Source organism: Silurus aristotelis, assembly GCF_946808225.1.
Source record: "Silurus aristotelis genome assembly, chromosome: 24".
In the NCBI taxonomy this organism is placed as follows: Eukaryota; Metazoa; Chordata; class Actinopteri; order Siluriformes; family Siluridae; genus Silurus; species Silurus aristotelis.
Window position 1 is genome coordinate 5321700 of NC_139597.1, and position 18971 is coordinate 5340670.

At 37.6% G+C, this 18971-nt stretch overlaps 2 protein-coding genes across 2 annotated transcripts; one reads left to right on the forward strand and one right to left on the reverse strand.

Moving 5' to 3' along the window:
* lsm8 (LSM8 homolog, U6 small nuclear RNA associated) lies at positions 1–6725 on the forward strand. The gene is made up of 4 exons (XM_083528747.1): positions 1–163; positions 2781–2821; positions 3642–3769; positions 6451–6725. Exons 1-4 carry the CDS (start codon positions 133–135, stop codon positions 6539–6541), a joined length of 291 nt encoding a protein of 96 aa, XP_083384873.1. The 5' UTR covers positions 1–132; the 3' UTR covers positions 6542–6725.
* A 2081-nt stretch (positions 6726–8806) lies between these two features.
* tymp (thymidine phosphorylase) lies at positions 8807–17572 on the reverse strand. Its single transcript, XM_083527764.1, has 10 exons — positions 17316–17572; positions 16787–16958; positions 14212–14414; positions 13987–14085; positions 12576–12705; positions 12368–12486; positions 12129–12291; positions 10918–11145; positions 10660–10800; positions 8807–10580 (listed from the first exon to the last, which is right to left on the reverse strand). The coding sequence occupies exons 2-10, from the start codon at positions 16920–16922 to the stop codon at positions 10438–10440; spliced, it is 1362 nt and encodes a 453-aa protein (XP_083383890.1). The 5' UTR covers positions 16923–16958; positions 17316–17572; the 3' UTR covers positions 8807–10437.
* Between the last annotated feature and the right edge of the window lie 1399 nt (positions 17573–18971).

Genomic DNA, 18971 nt, shown 5'->3' on the forward strand with positions numbered 1-18971 from the left:
CTTAGCCATGCCTTTTTCTACATTCTTCCCGGCTACATTAGCGGCAGCAGCAATATTTAGCATTCAGTTTATATTCATTACCAGCCTGAGAAAAACTCTGTGTAGATTTTAAGTGGGAAAACACTAGTGGAGATGTCGACCGCTCTTGAGAGTTACATCAACCGTATCCTTTTTCCCCCTCTTTTGCGGTATTAATCTGCTTTAAGAAAAACACACATATGTAGCATGCTAGTCTTGCTAGCTAGCTCCGCTTTTGCATTGGAATTGCTAACCTTTCAGGTCTAGCTAGTGTGTTCATGTTTGGTATGTTGTTAAGTATGTAGGTATATAATTAAACATTATTGCATAAACAAAGGCAATAGTGGAGCCAAGGAAATGCAGCTCATCTTGAGACTTTGTGTGTGGTGTTCATGATTTTTGTTTGTATGTGGATGGTGGAGCAAATCACGAATGCATTCTGGCTCAGTGGACCAGCTCTTTTTCAGATCTGAAGACGATGTTCTAATTGGATATAACTGTAAATAGGTCCACCTAAGAAGGTGTTGTGGGGGAAAGTGGTAGCTCAGTGGTTAACGTGTTGGACTCTTGACTGGAAGGTTGTGAGTTCAAATCCCAGCACCACCAAACTGCCTCTGTTGAATCCTTGGGCAGTTCAAGTGACCCTCAACGTCTCAAGTCGAACGAGGTGATATCAAATAGTTTCAAGACTAACTCTGTTTATAAGAAAATACTTTATTTATGTTTACACACAGCAATACAGCGCTCCCAGCGTTCCTGCCACTTCTTTTCAAAGCATGTCAAGCACCTTCTGCGATTCTCGCTGGATTTCTGTAGTGATCTACGTAGTGACCTTTAAACTGGATCTTCTGCAATAGGGAAAGTCTGGTCTGCAGGAGCCAAATCCGGCAAGTAGGGTGGGTGCCTGTGGGATTCCGGCATCTGTTACTAGTCTCAAACCTTTTTGATACCACTTTGCATAAATGAGAGAATTGTTGTTTCCCTAGATAAGGGCGGATAAATGTTTTGTGCTTCCTTTATTTCTGGATCATCTAACCATCTAAAATAACTAATACACAGTGATGCCCATATGGACAACTGTGAAATCTAGCTTTTTGATGTGTTTCTCTAATTACACCCTGTCCCCTGTGCCCCCATCACGCTGTTTTTAGAGCTGTACAAGGTGTTTGCACATTTATGCAAGTATGTAGATCTTGCAGTACACAAAAGCAATGTTTGGGATTTTACTCAAGGATTCTCAATAAAATGGAGACTCTGTTTGAGTTCTGAGTGTCCTGGTGCACTGATTTGAAATGATTTATCTCTGAACTTGTACAGCACTAAGAATAGAGGAGGCAGGGTACAAGGTAGATGTCGAACTTGGGATATCGAACTGATCGACATCCCAAGATGGTCATTTCCGTTCATTTCCGCTTCCAGCTCAGTGTGGCTAATAATTTCGAGAAATTCCAGCATTAGCAACAAGTTTGTTTGTGCTTTGATGGGCAATGTGTTACGATATGTTATAATTCTTAATCGTTCTCCTGTGAGATGTAAGCAGATGTGGGATCACATGGTTCCGCTTACTGTAGTAGTGTTCAATAGTGTTCCGAGATGATGGTCAGTGTTTTTCTGTAAGTTCCTAAAAAACAAAAGCACACTGAAAGGCACCATATTTAGTCATGTTCTGAAGAAATACAGTGTATAATAGAGGGGACACCACATGCAGAATTCCCAGAATGCAAAGCAGCTATGGGGCACAGTTGAGTTAGAGCAGAGACTCCAGCTCCAAAACTCTTGTGAATATAAGCATGATGGTGTAGATTGTATTGGATTAAGGTTGAAGCTGATGAGGTGAGGGAACTGAGAGGAAAAACAAAACCAAATGCTAAAGCGCTGCTGCATCATTCTCTTTAATAAAAGATGATGTGAGGGTTAAATGACACTGCCAAGCAGCACTGTGGGGAATGCAATTTATTCAGCCTGAAATGTTGTTCTTGTGAGTTCAAGAGTCACAAGAATTATTGGAAACTGCCACTAACAGTCAAGGGACAACATTTAGACATACACTGTATGCACATAAATTGTTTGGGGTCACATGGGTTCCTCCCCAAACTGTTCCCACAATGGTGGAGGCACACTGTTGTAAGATGTCTCTGGAAGCGGTGGTTTAAAATTTTCCCTTCACATGAAGTAGGAGAGCCAAACCTGGTCCAGCATGACAGTGTTCCTTTGCACAAATCCAGCTTCTTGAAAATATGGTTTACACGGGTTGGAGTGGAAGCCCTTGAGTAGCCTGCTATAGAGTTCCTACCACTATAGAGTCATAGGAAGTGGAAAGCTGACTGCTCCTTAGGCCTCCTCACCCTACATCAGTACCTGCCTTTTTGTGTCTGAATGAGCACCAATGTCCACAAGCACACTCCAAAATCGTGTGGAGCCTTTTCCCTAAAAAAGTGGACCTTATGAGAATAGCAAAAGTGGACCAATATGTTGAATGGAATATTCAGAAAGCATATAGAAATCCTATGGTCAGGTGTCCAAAAAACGTGCTTATATAGTGTATGTTCAAGATATGAAACAACAGAAAGGGGGGGAAAACCAAAACACTGGAAATGTACAAACACGTGCACTAAATATCCTTTCGGTTTCAGCAAGTCTTTACTTTTTCTTTCACATTTCACATTTTTCTGTTCGCATAGAGAAGAGTCCTGATCTGGGTCATTGTTCTTGCATTTATTCATACACAAAGCTCTTTAAATGTCCTTAACCAGCCTGTAAAGGGACTGTCGCCATTATTACATCAGATGGACGGATGATTGTGGTGAGTATCATTTATTTCTACATTTTATTGTTGTGCAGGTCACTGCACACTTCACTGACAAAAGTGCACGTGTTCTATATTGTGTTTGCTATATGTGTATTTTATCTACTGTGAGGTAGTGTTTGTTCCAGTTGATGAACCTTGCAGCCATTTGAGTTAACAGAGTTAATTTTTTAATCTGCAGTTATACTGCGTGCATTTTTAGCGTATTATTAAGGGTAAAATATTTTCACATGACTTGTGGGTGATAAGATTGCTTCTAATATTTTCATGGTGTTATTTTATCTAAATTCTATATGTTGCACTAATTGTTTTTTACTCCTATATTCTGCTATGCTAAAGTTCATGTTTAGATACATAAGTGAAAAAGGTTTTTATGTTTATGTTGTGTGAATATATAGTCTTCTTTGTATCTGTAATATGGTGTGATACTTATTTCTAGGACATAATCGTTTTGTTTTTGTGTCTTTATTGTGTCATCCGCTGTGGCGACCCCTAACGGGAGAAGCCGAAAAGAAAGTTTATTGTGTCATAATTGTGCTAGATATCCTGATCCCTGTATTATGCAGTGTTTGTTTTTTTTGTACTTAGACTTCAAAGAAATCTAAAGTACATTGCAATCTATTCTGCAGCTAGAAATAGTTTTTGTGACATCACGGGGTTCGGTATATGACAGTGTGAAGGAAAACGGTGGGTATTAACAATTGTTTCCTTTAGTAACACGGATTAGAGTGCATTATCGTACCAGTCATTCCGTCCCACCCCTGGTTAATAGTGACAGCTAAAGAATGATGTGCTCACCTCTATAACTTTTTTTCAGGGAACGCTGAAAGGCTTTGACCAGACGATCAACCTCATCTTGGATGAAAGCCACGAGCGTGTGTTCAGCTCCTCCCAGGGAGTGGAGCAGGTTGTGCTGGGACTGTACATCGTTCGAGGAGATAATGTGTAAGTAAATCGACTCCATCACCAGGTTACAACAACAATTTGGAGTGTAACCCAATAGCTAAAAGTTTAATCGTAGTGTTTCTAGAAGAAAGGTGCTGTGGGTTTTGAAAAAACCTGTTTGAGGTTGTGGCACCTGGATTCTGGAAAGAATTGATGAAAAAATCTTGGGTATTCACCGAAATATTTATCAACCACCAATCATATACTTTTAAGGAAAAGTAAACATATACAGTGAGGAAAATACGTATTTGAACAACCGGCTATTTTGCAAGTTCTCCCACTTAGAAATCATGGAGGGGTCTGAAATTGTCATCGTAGGTGCATGTCCACTGTGAGAGACATAATCTAAAAAAAAATCCAGAAATCACAATATATGATTTTTAAACTATTTATTTGTATGATACAGCTGCAAATAAGTATTTGAACACCTGTCTATCAGCTAGAATTCTGACCCTCAAAGACCTGTTAGTCTGCCTTTAAAATGTCCACCTCCACTACATTTATTATCCTAAATTAGATTCACCTGTTTGAGGTCGTTAGCTGCATAAAGACACCTGTCCACCCCATACAATCAGTAAGAATCCAACTACTAACATGGCCAAGACCAAAGAGCTGTCCAAAGACACTAGAGACAAAATTGTACACCTCCACAAGGCTGGAAAGGCTACGGGGAAATTGCCAAGCAGCTTGGTGAAAAAAGGTCCACTGTTGGAGCAATCATTAGAAAATGGAAGAAGCTAAACATGACTGTCAATCTCCCTCGGACTGGGGCTCCATGCAAGATCTCACCTCGTGGGGTCTCAATGATCCTAAGGAAGGTGAGAAATCAGCCCAGAACCACACGGGAGGAGCTGGTCAATGACCTGAAAAGAGCTGGGACCACCATTTCCAAGGTTACTGTTGGTAATACACTAAGACGTCATGGTTTGAAATCATGCATGGCACGGAAGGTTCCCCTGCTTAAACCAGCACATGTCCAGGCACGTCTTAATTTTGCCAATGACCATTTGGATGATCAAGAGGAGTCATGGGAGAAAGTCATGTGGTCCGATGAGACCAAAATAGAACTTTTGGGTCAAAATTCCACTAAACTTGTTTGGAGGAAGAAGAATGATGAGTACCATCCCAAGAACACCATCCCTACTGTGAAGCATGGGGGTGGTAGCATCATGCTTTGGGAGTGTTTTTCTGCACATGGGACAGGGCGACTGCACTGTATTAAGGAGAGGATGACCGGGGCCATGTATTGTGAGATTTTGGGGAACAACCTCCTTCCCTCAGTTAGAGCATTGAAGATGGGTCGAGGCTGGTTCTTCCAACATGACAATGACCTGAAGCACACAGCCAGGATAACCAAGGAGTGGCTCTGTAAGAAGCATATCAAGGTTCTGGCGTGGCCTAGCCAGTCTCCAGACCTAAACCCAATAGAGAATCTTTGGAGGAAGCTCAAACTCCGTGTTTCTCAGAGACAGGCCAGAAACCTGACTGATCTAGAGAAGATCTGTGTGGAGGAGTGGGCCAAAATCCCTCCTGCAGTGTGTGCAAACCTGGTGAAAAACTACAGGAAACGTTTGACCTCTGTAATTGCAAACAAAGGCTACTGTACCAAATATTAACATTGACTTTCTCAGGTGTTCAAATACTTATTTGCAGCTGTATCATACAAATAAATAGTTAAAAAATCATACATTGTGATTTCTGGATTTTTTTTTTTTTTTTTAGATTATGTCTCTCACAGTGGACATGCACCTACGATGACAATTTCAGACCCCTTCATGATTTCTAAGTGGGAGAACTTGCAAAATAGCAGGGTGTTCAAATACTTATTTTCCTCACTGTATGTATGTATATGTATGTGTATATATATATATATATATATATATATATATATATATATATATATATATATATATATATATATATATATATATATATGAGACACTAAATCTTGATTTAAGCTTAATGTCTACCTGCAAAGATCCTGTTGTGTCAGAAAAGCCATCGCAAAGCAGACTGTGTATATATACTGTACTTGCTCAACAGCTTAATCTTTACTGCACAGGCTTATTTATTTGTTAGATGTACATATATTTGCATAATTATCAGCACTTGTCTGTTTGCACAGTGCTAATGGTAGATCATAGATTAAGGCTCTGGGTTACTGATCAGAAAGTTGGTAATTCAAGCCCCAGTATTGCCCAGCTGCTTCTTTTTTGGCTCTTGAGCAAGGCCCTTAATGCTGTCTGCTCCAGGGGCGCTGTATCACTGCTGAGACTTTGCTTTTACCCCAGATTTCTAACATATGTGACCAGTAAATGCCTGTTTATTCGCAGTGTATTACATTAACAGATTTGATCAGTATTTTTGCAGATTTGTTAGGAATCCATCTCTCTTCTTATATAATTTCTTAATCGTTAAGTAATTAATTTCATACTTTTAAAGTGTTGAATTTTCCCCCCATATATTTTCACTCTTGGTGTCTATTAAGATTTAAAAGTTGGGAAGAAGTGGAGTATAAATTTCAGACCTATGTATAGTAAAAAAAAAACAAAAAAAAAAAACAATTTTTTTAGACCACAACACGTGTAAACATAAGCAGATGTGGTATTGCTTCACGTTCGTCTGATTAGCTGTTTTAGAAATGTCCAGTGGAAGAAGTTACATCTGTGTTTGTGTTGCAGGGCTGTTATTGGTGAAATCGACGATGAAACAGACTCTGCACTGGATCTCGGCAATATAAGGGCTGAACCACTGAACTCCATAGTGCACTAAGTTTCCCCAGTGTGTAAAAGTACAGACTCATTCAAACCCCATCCACAGTGTTTTTTAGTGGAATCCCCCTTCCTGGATTTTGTATCTGTAGAAATGGAATAGAAATTTTTCACTTTTTTTTAAATGCCTGTTTTTTTGTACATGTGAAAATGAGAAAATAAATGGTAAACGTTTATAGAGTAAATGTGTTGATTTATGATTTAAAGTGAAATTTAGAAACTGCTCATGTTGAACATATAGAAGGCTACAGACTGAAACAGTGATAACTGTATACTGTGTAAATATCCTGATAAGAGTTTGTCACATAATGTCAGTGTAAATATACCTGTTCTTGGAAGGCCCCCCAGAGTATGTTAGGGAACTTAAACAAACAGTTTCATGAAGAGAGGAGCTATCAAAACATGTCTGGGACAAAGTTCTGGAAAAAGTGTCATGGTTTTGTGATAAAATATCTCAAAGTTTAAACATCCTGCAGCGTAGCTTCAAATCTTCTTTTAAAACATTGAAAAGAATGTCTCAAGTGTGACTGTGCCTGGATGTGGTCATCCAACAAAAGCCTGAGTAAAACACCGGCTTAGTCAGAGTAGCAGCTAAAAGACCGAGAAGGATCTGGAGAAATCCACAGCTCAGATGGTGTCGGATGCTGTTCACAGGAAATCTTTTGCACATCACAAAGCTGGCTTTTATGAAATCTTGTTTGGTACAAATATGTGGGAAAAGTTTTATTTTAGTCTGATGTCTGAAATCTTTTATTTATTTATTTATTTATTTATTTTTTGGCTTGGTATCTCACAGAAAACCAATTCAACTCACTGAGAACATCATCCTAACAATGAAGCATGGTGGTGGTAGTACGATGGTAAACATGACCCTTGGTTTCTTTGTTGTTTCCTTGTCTAATCCCTTCACTTTTTCTGTTTTAATAATGAATCTATTAGTACCCTATTGAATTGTTTTGATTCACAGTATATTGTTTAATATAATTAATTCTCCTTTTTTTTCAAAAACTCTTTGTAATACCACCAATTACTGCTTGAATTATAAAATAAGAAGCACTTATTACGGTGGCAGAGAAGTGCAAAACACATAAACAAATCCGAAAACAAATTAACAAATGCAAAAACAAAACAAGAAAAATCCGAAAACAAATGAACAAATCTGAAAACACAACGACAAAAATCAGACAAACAGGAAAAGGTAGGTATAGTTTGTGAATGGAAATATATCTTGAATGACAGGTGTCTCGTCCAATGATCTGTAAGTTTCCATTCACAAACTATACCTTTTTTTTTTAGTTTTGAATTAATTCAATCTTCTTGCTTGCCAATGTTTACTTTTATTTTTTATATTTGAAGGTGCACTAATCGAAATAATAAAAATAGTTTAAAGTAAACGGAGAACTTTACACATGTACAAGAAACAAAGTTATAAGATTTCATACTTCCTGTATATTTTGAATGACAGGTGTCTCTTTGGATTTGTTAATTTGTTTTTGGATTTGTTAATGTGTTTTGCACTTCTCGGCCACCGTAACTTATGTAAGAGATCTCGGCCTACAAAAAAGATCCTCTGCTGCCACCTCAAGGCAAAAATAGGCACCAAATAAAAAAAATATGACGACAGCAGCGGTGGACTTTAACGAAGTACGTACATTTAATTCGTTACTGTACTTTAGTAGCTATTTCACGTATCTATACTTTACTTAAGTATTTCCATTTGGGGAGACTTTTACTTTAATTTCACTACATTTCAAAGTCAAATCTTTTTTACTTAACTACATTTTTTGAAATCTGTCGTTCCACTATTATTTATAAGGATAAAAACTTAACTAGTCAATCACAAAGCAATCCACCAATCAGTGTAGAGCGCTCGCTTTGTTTTAAATTGGTTTTGATTGCTGAATTTGTTAAATTGGTGTAAAAGATAAAGTGTGTATGCAGCTCTATTACTCATCTCGTAATGAGGAGAGTAAAGACTAATGCATTTAATGAAATGGGTTAATAACTGTAGGTTGTACTGTGTTGCCCGCTATGCTTTTACGCATAGAGCAACGATATTTCTTTTAGCTGCATAATAATTTATAGTATGTAGTTTATCATGGTATGTGTACCTCGCAAAAAACAGCCTAACTAGTGTAGTTGGAAACTAGCACTTAGTGATTTGGCTACCTTCTACATGAGGTGACGTCATAAATGTTTTTTGTGATTGAAAAAAACACAAAGAAAAGTTGCATCATCTAAAGATCACGAGGAGGAGAAAAGTGCCTTTGGAATTTTTTCCCCTTTAATTTCATTATAATTTTCATTAATGTTAATTTTGAATACCGACATCACAAATACAAACCTGTTACCGAGTACAGACAAAAAAACGTATTTACGGAAATTATACGAATGCTCTTAATGTCCTCATGCTGTTATTATTCATGCAAGTTAAGCAAATATATGAATATATATAAAACCCTTATACCCTTCATAAAAATTCAACCCTTATACTTTCTTCCCACAAAATACAGCTGGGAAAAAAAAGAAACTGTTACCTAAAATAAATGCATCATATACATATATAGTAAGTGTTACAAATGATAAATACTCTTAAAGTTTAGAAATACAAAGGGTAAATAAAACACCACAGTTAATCCCAGACAGTAGTCATCATTGCACAGACAATAAACTTCATCACAGTATCATTCATCATTCTCCAGTATAATTCTCAATACAAATACACTGAATAGAAGTTTGTGGACACCTAAGATTTTTATGTGCTTTTGGAAAATCCTATTTAAAATTTAGTCCCTGTTCGCTGTTATAATACGTGTTTATATGGTTTGTGTGAGAGGAAAAAACACCCTCAGGCCATCATCAAACAGAGACCCAACAACGACCGGATTAGAAAATATACAGAAACCACTCCTCTGTTTTTAAATTTCCATTTAGTTCAATGAAACTAAATACTAATCATAAAATCAGAATTGTTTCTTTTTTTTAATGTTTTTAGACTGATCGGGTTCAATCTTTAAAAATTAAGGAATTTCACTGAATTATAAAAAAAAAACGTATATCATGAATTTTTTTATGTTTCAGCCTGAAACTAGTAGTAATGATCAAGTCTATTCAGTTTGAGATCACTTGATGTCACTTGCATTGCACACAGGTACGCTCCATTCAGCTCTGCTGGTAACTGGTTGCACCAAATTCAAGGGGTCAATAGCTGAATTTAGCACCTGAGGTAGATACCGATACATACTATAGAGATATGCAAGTACAAGCAGTACATTTTAATTGCGACATGTAAAAAAATACAGATTTTTTTCCCACACTTGTTTTTAAGGTTAATATAGTAGAAGGTCCATTTCTGTTTCAGATTGTAACAATAAAAGGAAAAATTTGTAATGGCTGTGGATACCTATGCAACCTGTTTTACTGTATAAACAATCAAGAGTATATACAGGTAGTCCCCGACTTACAATGAAGATGTGTTCCAATGACCGAATCATAACTTTGAGAAAGTCTAAACATGGCCCAGCCTACCCAGGAGTCTTCAGTGATTAGTATGGGGTAGTATACTGTGGTTTGTTAATAATTAAACAAATTACAGTACATCAGTTGACCGCTGGCGAGGATGAGGCATCTCAAAAGGTGGGAGATGCGTACATCCTGGCATCGTCCCATCGTATCGTATTGCATATATGCTACTTTTTGTTTGCCTATCACCCGAAAAGTAAAATGTTTGAACAATTTTGTCATATCACTATCGTAATATTAAAAAATCATAGGTCGAACCATCTTAACTTGGGAACTACCTGTATAGCGAGTATACGGTATCAAAAATGTTAAATGAATCAGAAAAAGTGCACTGTGCTCGGATTAGGGAAAAAAACAGCTGTATCAGATGAGACATCAGATTGGTTGGATGAACTCTACCACTCGAGCATTGTTCTGAAAACCTTCACCACTGCCAATAACCAAAGCCTCCTGCAAGTCAGCGTGCTGGTGGGAGCTCAATGTTGCACAGTCATGATGGATTCTGATCCAGGACTGACCTGCCAAAGAAGTTAATGCTTGGCATTGTGTCCTTCATAAATTTACCTGCACACAATGTTATGGTACTTTACTACTCACCTTTCTTTACCTGTTGACCCAAGTCCACCAGGAGCTCCGCTCCTACACTGTGGTTGATCGGCTCCCCAGGTTTGGTGCGACCTGCTCCTAACTTGTGCAGCACCACGGCAATGGTCATACCGTCTATGTCTAAAACTGTGCCTGAAATTATATAATATCACCATGAAAAAAATATATAATACATTTTTGTACTACAGTTATATGTTTAATGTCAGCCACAAATTTACAAATGAACATAAAATATTGTAGATATATTACCATCATCCGGTGCCTTAAGCTCTGTTTGGTACTTTGCACGCCTCAGGTGATTAAAGTATTCAGCCTTTTCTGAGCAGAGGGATCGGCTTATATCTGTAGTCACTCCTTGGGCCTGCAGCATTTCCTGGAAATGTTGCAAGGCCTTTCCATTCATCAGGACCTCACTGATCGCTTTCTGTCCAGCCTCTGGAGTAGCTGCTCGCCCGCACATCTGCAACAAGTAACCACCTGCACATAATAACACACTCTAAGAGCTTAGAATTCACAAGTCCAGCAGATGGATCCACTGAGTCAAGAACGTTTTGGAAAAGCCTGGTGGAAATTAGATGGAAAACTACTTTCAAATCCAGGCCAAGTGTACTTGTGGATTGATGTATAGATTGATTGTTTCATGGGCTGACCTTCATATTGATTAGTTAATGAATGGATTAATGGATGGATGAATGTTCTACCTTTACCTGATGACAAAATCTCTGTCAGCTGAAAACAAATCTGCTTCAAAAAGAATAATTTTTTTTTTCCCACATAATTTTTCCATGTCTAACTACTGCTTCTGTAGCAGTGTATGTAGGATTATAGAAAGCAAAGGAAACAAAAAGAAATAAACCTTTTTGTTTCAAAATAAATATCAATTCAAAGGGCAGTTGGCTATTGACATCTTAGCTGATGTAAATCTGTATAGTTTATGATTTCATCAGGAATGCTGTATAAGCAGTGTTTGAGGTTATGTAAAACCATTGACATTTGTTTCCCAATTTAGTCATCTGCAAGTTCCTTTCCTCTTGCGAATCTGCCCTTATTGCCAGGAAGGGTGGCACCTCATGCTGCATCACATGCGATTTAATCTGTTTCGTATACATGGGCCCCTATTCTGGTCATTTTTGGTACATGCCATCATTCCACTCAGAGGGCACAATCTCTTGGCTTATTATTCTTATTTGAAGAACAGCTTAGCCTTCTGGACGCACACATATTTTAAGGGTGACAATGTGGAAACGTAACTAAATAAAGTATTTTCTTGTAAACAGATAGTCTTGAAACTTTTTGATAGTACCTCATATATGCTGTGTTGATTTCTAATTTAAGTAAGTTTAAAAGGTTTCAGTTTTTTTTTTTTTTCAGTACAGGTAATTGTGACATATAGAAATATAGAACTATGAGTATTCATTTAAAAATTGTCCCACTGAAGTTACTTCATGAACCCTCCTTACCCAGTGATGTAATCAGGTTATTTAAGTCATCAGGTCCACGCCCTTTGAGGCATTCCAAAGCTTCATATATCTCTAAGGAATTCCCCACACATCGGCCAATAGGAGCATCCATCCTGCTCAACACTGCCCCTGTTTTTATACCCAAACTGTTTCCCACTGCAACCTAGAGATACAAAGCCAAGGTTATTGAGAACAAAGTCTGTTTTCTCTCTCTCTTTCTCATACACACTATGTCTCACCATTGACTGGGCAAGTGTTCGAGCGCTGTCCATGTCTTTGTAGAGAGCAGCCTTACCAAACTTCACATCCAACACAAGTGCACTTAGACCCTCAGCTGCCTTCTTTGACATTATTGATGCTGTAACAAAAATATACACACAACATCAGGGCATTCAAGACACAAGCTATCAGTATGTTTTGTTAATTACATTTTTTAGTTGATCTCACCGGTGATAAGTGGGACACTGTCTACAGTAGCAGTGATGTCCCTGTGAGCGTAGAGGACACGATCTGCAGGTACCAGAGTCTCTGTCTGACCCACAATGCAACAGCCTACATCCTGTAGTATCTGCTTCACCTGAACACCCCCCCCCCATACACACACACACACACACACACACACACACACACACACACACACACACACACACACACACACACACACACACACACACACACACACACATGCTACCTCTGAATAGGGTTCAGGCACAGCACTGTCCAAGGTCATTTTATATCTACTAAAGAGAAAGTATAACAAGTGATTGATAGACTGATAAGTAAATGTAATTTGACTGCAAATTCTACACAATCAACTTGGAGTAATTGTTGATTACTTGTAATCTTATCAGTTTATTTGGTTTCATTTTCTAACAGAATGTTCTCCTACACCCAGCAAAGTGTAACACTAGCAACGTGTTAGTATATTATATCCCAGTTTATAGTTTTACATTTAGTGATTACAAGTTAGTTCCTGTTTTCACTTGTTATACCATATAATTTTATATATAGCATATAGCCATAATTAGTCGCTGAACTAATAGTCTCTCTTTCAAGTTCAATAGGATTTAAGTGTGTTGACTGGGCAAGCATTTCTATCGTAGATAACTCTCCAGCTGCCTGTTTACTCTCTGAATAAAGCTTATATTTATATATAGAGTTTGGGTCATTGTTTTGTATGGTGAAGTTGGCACCCATGGCAGCCATGTTGGTTTAGTGTTCCATTTATAATTAATCTACATTTAACCTACATGTATGTAATGATTTTACATTTACAGCATATAGCAAATGTCTTTACAATTATCTCATTGAGCAGTTGAGGTTTAAGGGTCTTGCTTAAGGGCCCAGCAGTTGCAGGTTAGTGGTGTTGGGATTTGAACTCATGACCTTCTAATTAAAATCCAACATTTTATTAATTGAGCAACCACCTCCTCAATTCTCCATGCATGCTCTCCACATATAAACAGAAACTTGTAAAGTCGAACCTGTCATAGCTGACAATGTCACAGTCCGATGAACATTAATTCTGTTAAATTACCTCATTTGTTTGCATATAAACAATAGGAACATCCATGTGTTTCTCAGAAACAATATGACTCAATGTTTCTAAACTTTTGAAAGGCACTCTATATTATTAGGCAATGATAACATGGCATGTCTACAATACAGTTTAATATGCATCAGCTGTTATTGTGTTAAAATGATAATAGAACGAGTGAATTACAATACACTTTTGATTTACCATGCGGTTCACTATATTAACCTTAACAGTAATATTAATAAACACTATCTGACTAATCAGATAGAGACCTCAGCATTTCGGCGGTGTAACTAATGATATCAGGTGGTCATCGTGTACCCGTTCTGTTGATAAGTGGATGTTGAACCCTGGGATGGACTCCAGTTTGTCCAGTGTGCCTCCAGTGTGTGCCAGTCCACGTCCACTTATCATAGGGACCTGCAAAGATCAAAATCCAACTACACCAAGTTCTGAATTTACTTTTGGACTATTGTTGGAATATTAGTGTAAAATTGTGTATTGTTTACATTAAGCAATGAATGAATGAGAAACTCTTCTATTCACCTTACACCCACAAGCTGCCAGAGCAGGGGCCAGTGGAATGCTGACCTTGTCCCCGACTCCACCCGTCGAGTGTTTATCCACCACAAGGCCAGTCCATTCCTCAGGCCAGTGCAAAACCTCACCCGATGTCATCATCTCCTTTGTCAACATCATGGTTTCCTTTTTGTCCATGCTCTTCTGCCAAATGGCCATAAGCATTGCACCTAAAAAAAAATACCAAAACTGTAAACACAGCTCTCTCTCCAAATAGTTCTTCTATCATATCTAAAATTGCTTCACCCTTCTCCTATTTATTATGTCATCCTTCAACCCTCCCTTTGAGTTGTGATTGCTGGTGTCCCAGCCTTGCATTGCATCAGGTAACCTTGAAAGTTTCCTTTCATTAAAGTGAATTTAACCTTAAAGTTCAGACTTGACAAAAATAACTCACATTTGAGAGTATTGCTGAACTTGCCTTTTAAATGCACACGAATTCCACTTTTTATTAATTCTGAAGTAGTTATTTAATCTGGACTAGCTTTATAAAATAGCACATGAAGTGGGCAGAACAGGGTTTGTAATTGGTGAACCATAGTCAAGATGAAGTATTTTGAACAAAAGAAAAAAGGTACTTGAAAAAAGTATAAATTCTACCAATATCCGGTTACACACCAATAAATTATTTATCTGGAAGGTAGCTAGAGATAATCTAGATTAGAGACAAGCTACAGGGATAAATACATAAGGTCAGAAAAGAACACATGTTTTAATTTATTTTATTTCTCTAGGTCTAAATGGTTATATGAAATGGAAATGGTTAGAGATATATATATAGCATTTGCCTAATTGTTAAGAATGAAATTGTAACTAATGTCATTTTGGAAATTTTAAGTAGATTACTGTTGTTGTAGTGCATTTCTCAATTTTCAGTATTTCAGTTAAGAAGTAAAACATGGGCCCTTACTTGGAATTTAGATACTGTATAAACATTTACTCTTACATAACATTTAGGCTTTGGCTTGATGATAAACCAAGCACACAGAAGGTTATAGAGGCACCTATCTGTTCAGTCAGGATCATACCTGGTAAGAAATATTCATTATTTTAAATGGAATCAACTTTTCTTAAACTTTTCTTTATACACGGGATTAAATCATACCTTCAATTTTGTGAGGCCACCGCACATTTTCGAAAGTTCAATTCAATTCAGTTTATTTCTATAGTGCTTTTCACAACGGACATTGTCTGTAAGCAGCTTCACAGAATGAAAGAACTATAAAGCAAACATTTATATATAAGATGTATGAGGAAGGAACCTTGAGAGGAACCAGACTCAAAAAGGGGAACCAATCCTCATCTGGGTGACAACAAAAGTGTAATTATAAATCATTAAAAAATGACAAACACTGGAGAATGAGAACGATCACGAGCACCATAATGTGTGATTAGGAGCAATGTCCTTTCTACAGCCTTCTACAGTCAATTGGAGTTATGGAAACAGGTGCTCCTGAGCAACACATCAATTAGCCCAACATCTGAGATCATTATAGATTCAACCCAAACTCCTCCATGTCAGAGACTTTAAATGTTCAATGATGTAGAAATGGCATATGTAGAATGTCAAAACCAGCTCTTTAATATTGTGTAGGTTCACTTTGTGCCACCCAAACAGCTCTGACTCATCGAGACTCCACAAGTCCTCTGGTGTGCTGTGGTATCTGGCGTCAAAACATTAGTACCAGATCCTTTAAGTCCTGTAAGTTGCAAGGTGGGGCCCATGGATCAAAAGTATTTGTTCAGCACATTGCACAGTAGCTCAGTCTAACTGAAATCTGGGGATTTCAAAATGTCAAGAAGTGGCTGTTCGCATGACTGTTGCCCGATACATCTATCAGGCAAAACATTATGACCACCTGCCTAATATTGTGTTGGTCCCCCTATTTACTGCCAAAACAGTTCTGACCCTTCAAGCATTACCAGCATTAACTTCTTCAGCAATTTGAGCTACAGAAGCTCGTCTGTTGGATCGGACTACATGGACCAGGCTTCACTCCCCACGTGTATCATGAATCTTCGCTTCCCATGACCCTGTCACTGGTTCACCACGGTCCCTTCCTTGAACCACTTTTGATAGATACCGATCAATGCAGACCTGGAACATCCCACAAGAACTGCAGATTTGGAGATGCTCTGACCCAGTCGTCTAGACATTATATTTTAATCCTTATCAAACTCACTCGAGTCCTTATGCTTGCCCATTTTTCCTGCTTCTAACACATTAACCTTAATAACCAAATGTTCACTTGCTGCCTTATATATCTCACCCACTAACAGGTACCATGATGAAGAGATAAACAGTGTCATTCACTTACATATTCACCGCTCATAATGTTACAATGTCATAATATTATGCCTGATTGGTGTCTATATCCCATCAGTATAATGAGATATCCCACCAATTGTAGTGACATAATCAATGTTATTCTCGTTACCTTTGAGTGTTGGTTTAAACGTTTATGGCGAATCTTTTTACACTCTGCTCACGTGCTTATCTTGGGTGAGACTGAGAAGGTTATCAGTGTGTAATGAGTCTCACCTATTTGACTATCCTGAATAGTACGTGATTTGACTCCTCCTACAAAGGTGTGGATGTCCTCTGCGCTCAGCTGACCGCCATCCCGTTTCCGCATGATAATCTCTAAGAAACTATTCCCGCCCATTGTGTGTGACATCCTTGCTCTTATGTGGTCTTCTTGTGAAGCTGTCAGCTGCATGTGGCAGAAAGGGAGACACAGTAAACCCAAATATTGCATCAGCTGTACCAAAGTCAGGGCAATCCTATTTTTATTAACAATGACTCTGTGTTCAAACAGCGCACAAGCAAAGCCTATTGAATTCACACTGACAGTGTTTATACAATTCCAGAGATTGTTAGATGCATCAGGAATATATTATATAGTTTTATACAGTATTTAATATCCAATATCCAATATCAGTTTATGAATTCAGTACATTTTCTTTGTATAATCGAATTGAAATAAACCAATAAATAGAAAATTACTTTCACTAAGTTGAGTAAAGAAATACTATTAATTTGACCAGAAAAGAGTTTAAGCAAAACCTACCTTTTACAGATATGCACACCAACTGCACTGCTCTGAACTCCCAAGTTGTGAAATGTGTATAACAGCTTCTAATCCTGTCACCCAGCTCTCTGAAACCCACCTTACTGCCAGTCACTCATTAACTCTGACGATCACTGCTCCTGTTTCACTTCTTATTGCTGTATTATGCAAATCCTTTCAATAACAGCACAGCCCTTCCTGGTATGACAAAATATTACATAGCCTATTGCATCCAATACATAGCCTGTTTTTGCAAACTAGGAAAGTGTAGGATATTTGTGTAAGTCTTCTTGTGAATAATAAACCAGAGTTTAAATAGCAGTATTGTGTAACAGACATGTGACTTAGTTGAGGCAAAGTGTGTGCTTTGTGTAAAAAAAGTAATTTGATTGATTGCCAAGTAGAACAATTGGTTCTTATAGTCAAGTCAAGTCAAGTTAAGTTTATTTGTATAGCGCTTTTCACAACAGACATTGTTTTAAAGCAGCTTTACACAGATCAACAGTTAAGGTGAATAAGAGTGGGGTGGATAGATAGATAGATAGATAGATAGATAGATAGATAGATAGATAGATAGATAGATAGATAGATAGATAGATAGATAGATAGATAGATAGATAGATAGATAGATGGACGGACGGACGGATAAATACATATGTACATATGTACTTACTTGATCCCGAGGGGATAGTAAAAGTGACTACAAAGAGTATTATGATTAATTTGATACTAGTTTTGCTCTGTAACATTTAATCTATGTACACAGTACATTTCAGTAAATTTGATTTATTGGTATAGTGCTTTGTCAATTTTCACAAATTGACAGAAATCCAGATGTATAACTGAACAATCCAGGTCCAATAGTGCCAAGAAAAAACTCCCTGAGAAATCATTGTATAAAAAGTTTAAAGGAAGGAGGACTATATATCCAGAATGTATAGTAGAAGTTGCAGTTTTACGACTAATTCAAAAAGTTGACTAGTTAAGTAGTTGTCTTTTCCATAGCTAAACCAAAAGCTGTTGGTAATTGCTAACTTTAAGCGGTTTTATCTATTAACAGCCATACATAATGTTACATAGGACATTTAATTGACAGGATCAGTGTTTCTCTAGGCTACATATTATACTATTTAATCGTAATATAATCATTTTTTTGCTATTTATGCTATATTATACTATACATATTCTATGAACTGAAATGCTCGAATGATCTGATTCTAAACTATCTGAGAGGGTTTGGATGGTGATGTGCAAACTGCGGCTCTGAGAGCGCTCTCTCGAACAGAGCTGGTTACAACGCAGTTCCCTCTGCCACAGTGCAAATGGTTTTATTTAGCTATAAAGGGCAACAAAAATAACCCAGGAAGAATTTCTTGGGGAGCGAGTGGGAGGGGGATTAAAACAATCTAATGCAAACCTCTTTACTTCATACAAATTAATACAAAGTGTTAAAGGTTCATTAATGCAAAAGAAAACGCAAAAAAAAAATCATGTCAGAGATTTCCAGGGTAGCCTTTTGCAGCCGACTGTAAGAGTGGCATCATCTGGTTTGAAATATTTTCAGTCTAAGACAGCACATTAAGCTGCTTTCTTTACCATATGACTCACTGTTTTATTCCCACCCGTCTGACTAGCCTGACATCCCCACAGTGGCAT

What these genes read in the sequence shown, in the direction of transcription:
- lsm8 (XM_083528747.1), top strand. Translation starts at nt 133, where the DNA reads ATGTCGACCGCTCTTGAGAGTTACATCAACC. An exon ending in TCTTGAGAGTTACATCAACC is followed by an intron (nt 164 to 2,780) that starts GTATCCTTTTTC and finishes CAGCCTGTAAAG; the next exon opens with GGACTGTCGCCATTATTACA. An exon ending in ATCGTTCGAGGAGATAATGT is followed by an intron (nt 3,770 to 6,450) that starts GTAAGTAAATCG and finishes TTTGTGTTGCAG; the next exon opens with GGCTGTTATTGGTGAAATCG.
- tymp (XM_083527764.1), bottom strand. Translation starts at nt 16,922, where the DNA reads ATGTCACACACAATGGGCGGGAATAGTTTCTTAGAGATTATCATGCGG. An exon ending in TAACCTGATTACATCACTGG is followed by an intron (nt 11,146 to 12,128) that starts GTAAGGAGGGTT and finishes TATTATGTGCAG; the next exon opens with GTGGTTACTTGTTGCAGATG. An exon ending in GCTTAAGGCACCGGATGATG is followed by an intron (nt 10,801 to 10,917) that starts GTAATATATCTA and finishes ATATAATTTCAG; the next exon opens with GCACAGTTTTAGACATAGAC.